General features: G+C 38.3%; 1 protein-coding gene across 4 annotated transcripts in view; it reads right to left on the bottom strand.

The window, feature by feature from the left end:
- Pak1 (p21 (RAC1) activated kinase 1) overlaps positions 1-7,114 on the bottom strand; it is a 125,637-nt gene that overhangs the window by 41,535 nt on the left and 76,988 nt on the right. For all 4 annotated transcript variants that reach the window (XM_021167463.2, XM_029479658.1, XM_029479656.1 and 1 more), the window contains exons 3-4: positions 4,827-4,927; positions 4,186-4,333 (exon numbers count right to left, since the gene is read on the bottom strand). In XM_021167463.2, the coding sequence (XP_021023122.1) occupies positions 4,186-4,333; positions 4,827-4,927 (249 nt within the window). The remainder of the gene's footprint in view (positions 1-4,185; positions 4,334-4,826; positions 4,928-7,114) is intronic.

Here is a 7,114-nt window from a genome sequence, read left to right as displayed (position 1 = left end):
AAAAAAAAAAAAAAAAAAAAAAAAAGATCCAGTGTTGTCTTTAATTTGGTTCTTTAAATTCTACAAATTTACTTGCCAGTTCATCACCAATGGGATTCAGAAAAGATTCTATGAAATCTACCATATTTCTCATCAAGAACCAAGACCAAAGAAAGTCCAAGATCCCAGGTCTATTCATAAAAGGGTCCAGTATGGCTTTTTGGTTCTATAATACACAAAGGATCCACAAAGTAGGAAGCAAGGTGATCTATGACAATATGTTCTTAGATCATAATCTGTTCCCTGGAAAGACTACTCAGCAGTTAAAGAGTTTTTGCTGCGGCTGGGGAGATGGCTCAGTGTGGTTATCAGCACCATCTGCCCTTCTAAAGGTCATGAGTTCAATCCCGGGCCATTGGTAAGATACGTTAGCCGGACAATTGTGGTGCATGCCTTTAATCCCGGCAATTGGGAGGAAGGGGCAGGTGGATTTCTGAGTTCAAGGACAGCCTGGTCTTCAGAGCGAGTTCCAGGACAGCCAGGGCTATACAGAGAAACCCTGTCTTGGGGGTGGGAGGGGGGGAGTTTTTGCTGCTTTTGCAGATGACCAACGTTTGGTTCCCAGCATCCCCAAGTTGACAACCAACTTCAACTCCAGTTCCAGGAAATCTGACCCATCTTCTAGCCTCCCCAGGCATCATGCATGAACACGGTGCACCAACATATAGGCAGGCAAAACTCATACACATAAAATAAAAAATTAAAAATCTACAAACAAAACAACAACAACAAAAACTAAATGGTTAAGCTCTAGAAAAATCATCTTTCAAAAAACAAAATGGGATAAGCTTAGCAGAACAAAACTATATCTTACTGCACTGCCACTAACAAATACTCCTAGCTCTTTTGAGAACTATGCATTATGGTTAAAAATATGCTCTGACACTATAAAAAGCAAAAACAAACAAAATCAAGAAAGTGGGGTCAGCAAGATGGCTTAGCAGGTAAAGGCACTTGTCACTTATACCTGATGACCTGAGTTCAATCCACAGAACTCACATGGTAGAAGAGGAGAATGAATTGTCCTCTGACTACACACATGTGCCAGGCAAGCAAGTCTGGATGCATGTACACATATGAATGAAATAATATTTTAATAAACATTTCTCCTTTTAAAGACTGTATAATTTCTATAGATCAAAATTGAATTTCAAAGCACAGAATGCAAAGAGTAGAAGGTGCTTTCAAACATTTTATTTTACAAATGAGAAAACTGAAGTTCACAAAGGCAAAAAACACTGGTGCAGGGTTATATAAGTTTGTGTCACAGCAGAGCCAAGACTTGTGTGGGATGCCAATCTAGTCTACTTTCTCCCTAATATTAACTGGCACAGAAAATCAAATACCATAGTAACTACCAAAATTGAAAAAAAAAAAATTTAAGTGTTGGGGTAGAGTGGGGGTGGGGGTGGGGATGTGGAGTAGAGTTGTGGGTAACAGAGACCAGAGTGTTTAGGGGCCTAAATTAAAAACACACTTCAAAAGCTAGTGTGCTGGCACATGCCTTTACTGGCTCTACTCCCAGCACTCAGGAGGTATAGGCAAAAGGATCTCTGGGGTTGAAGCCAGCCATGAATACATTAAATCTTGTCTCCAAAAAATGTAAATAAAAATAAATATACCATTTGCATCATGAATAAGTTGAAATTGTTCTAAAACTTAATTAACTCTTTTGAGTCTGTAAAATGAGGATAATAAGATTTTGCCTTGACAATCCCTGTAGGAGATATGTCACATAAGAGTATACACAAACTGACATAGTAATAACTTAATTAACAATACAAAAGAATAGGAAATAGAAAACAGGAATGATCACATTAAAAATAAACTATGTCAAACATAAAACCTGCTTAGAGTTGGTTCTTGCCTTTAACAACCCTAAAATTTAAAATCCTATGTGAGCACATACATGTGTACATACATGTGTGTACATATATGTGTGTCTATGTTAATACACAAAAGTATGTAATTGTTTCTGTAGAAATACAATAATTATTTGAACTATAACTTTAATGTGCATACATAGATGACCATATATATAAATATATGAATGTGTATAGCTATACACACTCATCCTTAAATACTTAAAGGGACTCAAATTTGAACCATATACAAAGTCCACCGGGGCAATAATGCATATGAATACATGCAACTTCCTTATAGCTATATACATGTACATAGACAGCAGCTTCCAATATGATATCTCTGTATTAAATTCCCTTATATTTTAAGTTCCGATTTCCTGACTACTAGAAAACTTAGCTACTTAGCAACTTCTCACTCCAGCTCTTCCTCAGAATGATCCAATCTTTCAATGGAAAAAGACAAACAGACCCAGTGGGGACAGAGGAGAGGAAGGAAATGCTGCTGGGAAGACGCAGGGCCTCCCCTGAGCACTACTGTGGCATCGTGAGTGAAGCTGCTGTCCATCATCCAACCATCTGTACCCTCTGATACGAGCCAGATACTAGCTGGGGAAATCGCCTCTCAAAGTCAGCCAGTTCATCCTGGCTCTCACCTTCTCCAACAATTCTGCCTTTGAAAGAGGTCACAGAAACAAAGAACACCAGACTAAGACATAAGAGTCTAGGCCTGACACTAATTTAAGCACACTACAAAGGCCACCTCTGTATTTCATATCTGCAAACAGTGAGGAGTTTGTGTGTATATATCTATGTGTGTGTGTGTGTGTGTGTGTGTGTGCATGCATGTGTGTGTGTGTGTATATATATATATATGTGTGTGTGTGTGTGTGTGTGTATATATATATACATATATATACACACATATATATATATACACACACACACACATGTTCTAATTGTCCCGTTTTTGTTGTGTTGTGGCTTTTGTTTTGAGGGGTTTTGTTTGCTTTTGAGACAAATTCTCATTTGGCTAAGGTTGGCCTTGAACCTGCTAGGTAGCAAAAGAATTATATTTAATCCTAATCCTCCTGTATTACATCTATCTACCTAGTTTAAGAAGAGTGTACAATACCCAGCTTTGCTTTAACATTCTTAAGATACTATAAAGAAGACAAGTTTCCAAAATTACAGGTTTTTAATACATTTTTAGCCTAGAAAAAGAAAAATATCTTTGGTATGGAAGGACATGATACAAATAAGATTACTATAGGTAATTATTACTTGAAAATATATGGAGCTAAGTGTGAGAAGACCTGAGTCTAATCCCAATTCCACTACTAAAAACAATCTAAACATAGTCCCTTACACAGAAAGTACATTAAAGAACATTTATAATTACTACTCTCCTGATTTCCATTCAAATGATAAAATTTAGTCCTTTACACACACTATAATGGTTCATACCTATAATCACTCTGAAGGCTGATGCTAAAAGATTACCTTGAGTTCCAAGCCTAAACCAGCCCTAACTAGCCCAAAAAGAGAAAAATAAAAACAAAAACATTTCTTAAGAAACTGGGCTTGCAACTTAAAGACACTTATTAATGTTATTAAATAATAATATCAGGGGCTGGAGAGATGGCTCAGAGGTTAAGAGCACTGACTGCTCTTCCAGAGGTCCTGAGTTCAATTACTAGCAGCCACATGGTGGCTCACAGCCATCTGTAATGAGATCAGATGCCCTCTTCTGGTGTGTCTGAAGACAGCAACAGTGTACTTACATATAATAAATAAATAAATCTTTTTTAAAAATATCAGAAATAACAACAATGACAGTTAAGTGTCTATGCTTTATAACTATATATGATATGAGTCTATATATGAGTCTAGGTATATATAATACCCTGTTTTTTAAAAACTAACATATACAGGGGATGGTGGAGACATAGTGGGTAAGGGCACTTGCCACCTAGTTTGAAGACCTGAGTTCAAACTCAAGAATTCACACAGTGGGAAGAGAGCCTACTCCTGGAAGTTGTCTTCTAATCTTCAAATGCTCACCATGGCATGCATGGCCCCACCCCACAGAAAAAATACATAAATGTAACAGTAATTAATACATGCAGCTTCAGAACAGAGACAAACAAGTATTCATTTTGGTTGTCACTTCCAAACATGCATCTTAGCGACCGTGCTGTCACATTGGCGCTTTCTTTTTTCTTGCTAACCCGTAAGCACGTGGGAGCTTCTGCTGTGATTACCAGAGACACTATCTCCATACCTGTAAAACTCATGTACTTCTGACTATTGGAGGTCTTCTTGGAGTTATAAAATTCCAGCACATCCAGAACAGCCTGTGGGTTTTTCTTCTGCTCTGACTTTGTGATATTTGATGTTTGAAGCAAGCGGGCCCACTGTTCTGGCATTCCCTTAAAGAAAGACATGAAAAGTTTTCAGGAAGTCATGGATTTGGGGGACCCTGAAAGAATATCAGATAAAAATAACCCTGTTCATTATCCATTTCCCAGGTCTCTCAAAATTTACACAAGCTCCTTTTATGTGTCTTCCTTAAGAGGTCTGCCCTTTACCAGGCTTTTCCTTCTTCAGAGCAGGGACCAAGTCTGATTTATTCCTGCATTAGTGCCCCACCTAGAACTTGCTCTTATGGGGCCTCTTAAGAGATTTGTTCGAGTTGGTGATGTAGTTCAGTTGATAGAGCCTTTATACAACATGTGCAAGGCTTTGTTTTCAATTTCAAATACTGCAAACAATCAAACCAAGAGAATTAAAAGAGAAATTTGAGATCAGGAAAGTGTTCTTGAAAAGTTACTGGCAAAGAAAGAGGCTTTAAGAAAACAAGAAAGGCCTGACTCTAATAGCAGAGAGCCCAAACTCTAAGACTGACACCCAGGAACGACTTACCGTAAACTCCCCTGTGACAGCATCAAAACCAACATGAATTGTATGCTCAAAATCTGAAGGAAGAGAAATCTCTGGTCGCTCCTTCTCCTTCTTCTTATTTGCTAGGGGGGAAAAAAAGGACAAGAGATTTTATTATTCTGTTTCTAGCCTTATTTTAGCTTTTCATCAAGCTCCTGTGATGGGCAAGTTCTATCTGGTATGCATATATATAGTATGCATATAGAGCAAAAAATAGGCTATAAAGTGGGGAGTTGGGAAAAGATCTAGAGTCCATGTCATTTTTACCTCTACCTCACAATATCTTTTGCTTTCTGCTTTCTCATCCAAATGGTGAGGAGATGGACAAGATGATCTTAAGGGTCCTTCTAGCTTCTATGGTTCACAATAATCTATGTAATAAGAATGGCAAGTACTCTCAAAGATATTCCTGAGATGTTCCCAAGATGACATCCCATAATTTTTAACAGGTATTTCATACATATTTTGTACATGATCATCACAGGCCTGAAGGTCAACTTTCATTTGTAAACTAAGAGATTGCGGCACAGATCTGCCTGGTCATCAAGCACGTGAAATAAGAGCCTAAGCCCTTACATTCTTCTACTCTACCACTGCTAAAGAACTGCACGCTGACTTCAGAAAGCTAACTACTACTACTACCTATGTATAGATCAAAACAGAGTAATTTATTAATATTGCTGCAGGGGGTGTGATTTGAACCCAGGTCTGGTCCCAAAGATTGTTTTCTTCAGTAACTTCAAAAGAACCTCTAGCCTACACTCCAGTTGCTAAGGGTTGGGCTATTTATAAACTTGGCAATTTCCCTTCTAGAGCAGCTGCTTTGAGAAAGACAAGGCTAAGGATTACACCATGGCCCCAGATAAGCAGTCACTTATAATATAATTGCATCTGTCTCACTCTAAGCTAGAATGTATAGGACATGTGGCAGGGCTTTGGAAAGGCTTTCTGTTTCAAATGGCTGTTTCTAAATCCCTTCTAAACTAATCCCTTAAAAGGTTTTAGAGAATTACAATTATATTGTTTAATTTAGATTTAAACATGTTATATTTACATATCTTGTTATTGTATATTAATAAAGTATATAACATACCAGACATGGATGCTAAGCCAAGAAGGAACAATGGTAATAAAGATCCAAAGAGAGGGAGCAAGCGGTTTATAGAAAAGCGTGTCAAAGAAATGAAATCATGTACCACATGGAAAGAGCAGGGTTAATTCTGAAATGAACTCTACCTCTTCCAGCCAGTCTGTTTTCTGCCTACAGCCTCTGAATACACCTCACAGCTCCCCCTCCTACTTGGTGCTCACTTTTTCTTCTCTTTTAAAGACTGACTCAAGTCCCATTTCTTTCAGAAAAGGATTGTCTTCTACTTCTCCCCCTGTGAATTTCCAAGGCATAAAGTCTGTTATACCATCATACACCTCGTCACTCATTATCTCAAACAATTCCTTGTAAAATGTAAGCTTCTTAAGGATCCAACCAAGTCATGGCTTATAATCATGATTACTAAATTTATAAATCTCAAACAGAACTCAACACAGAGTTTAGTTTAAGAACACTCTGGAAACGGTTAGGAAGTAATCTTAGAAACTATCTAATTTTACTCCTGAAGAAAGACATCCCTGAAACAGAAACTGCCTTGTCCTGAGTCACAGGGCACATGATAGTAAAACAGTCTACCTGATAGTCTTTCCCTCCACTGTGCCATCCCAATCCTTCCTGACTCGAACGAAAGCAACTGCTAACTGAAATAGCAGCTTAACATCAACCAGACCTGAGAAGAGGAAGTGAGAAAGGAGAAGGCCAATTGGGGATATAGCTGGCCGACATAGCCTAGGTACTATGTCAGGTTTAGGTAGACTACCAGCTAGAACCCCAGCAGCAAACAGAGTTCCTAAGGCAAAAATATAGGAGAAAGAACTAGAGAAAAAGCCAAATCTGTCATTTCTTCTTGGAAAAAGTAACCATCTCCTTCATATATGCACAGGTCTTAAAGAGCTTTAGCCACTGTCTCACTGCCTCCTCGCAACAAGCCCTGGAGGCAGACAGCACGGATTATCTCCATTATACAGCCAAGAAAACTGAGGTTAAAACTTACCCTTTTTTTTTTTTACTTTTTCAAGATAAAGTGGCTCTGTGTAGCCCTGGCTGTCCTGGGTCATGCTCTGTATACCAGGCAGGCCTGGAACTCAGAGATCCACTTGTCTCTACCTCCTAGACTAAAGACATGTGCCACTACATCCATTCCTTTCTTTTTTTTTTTTTT

This window comes from Mus caroli, chromosome 7 (assembly GCF_900094665.2).
Source record: "Mus caroli chromosome 7, CAROLI_EIJ_v1.1, whole genome shotgun sequence".
Taxonomy (NCBI): domain Eukaryota; kingdom Metazoa; phylum Chordata; class Mammalia; order Rodentia; family Muridae; genus Mus; species Mus caroli.
This window is presented reverse-complemented; position numbering and strand designations above follow the sequence as displayed.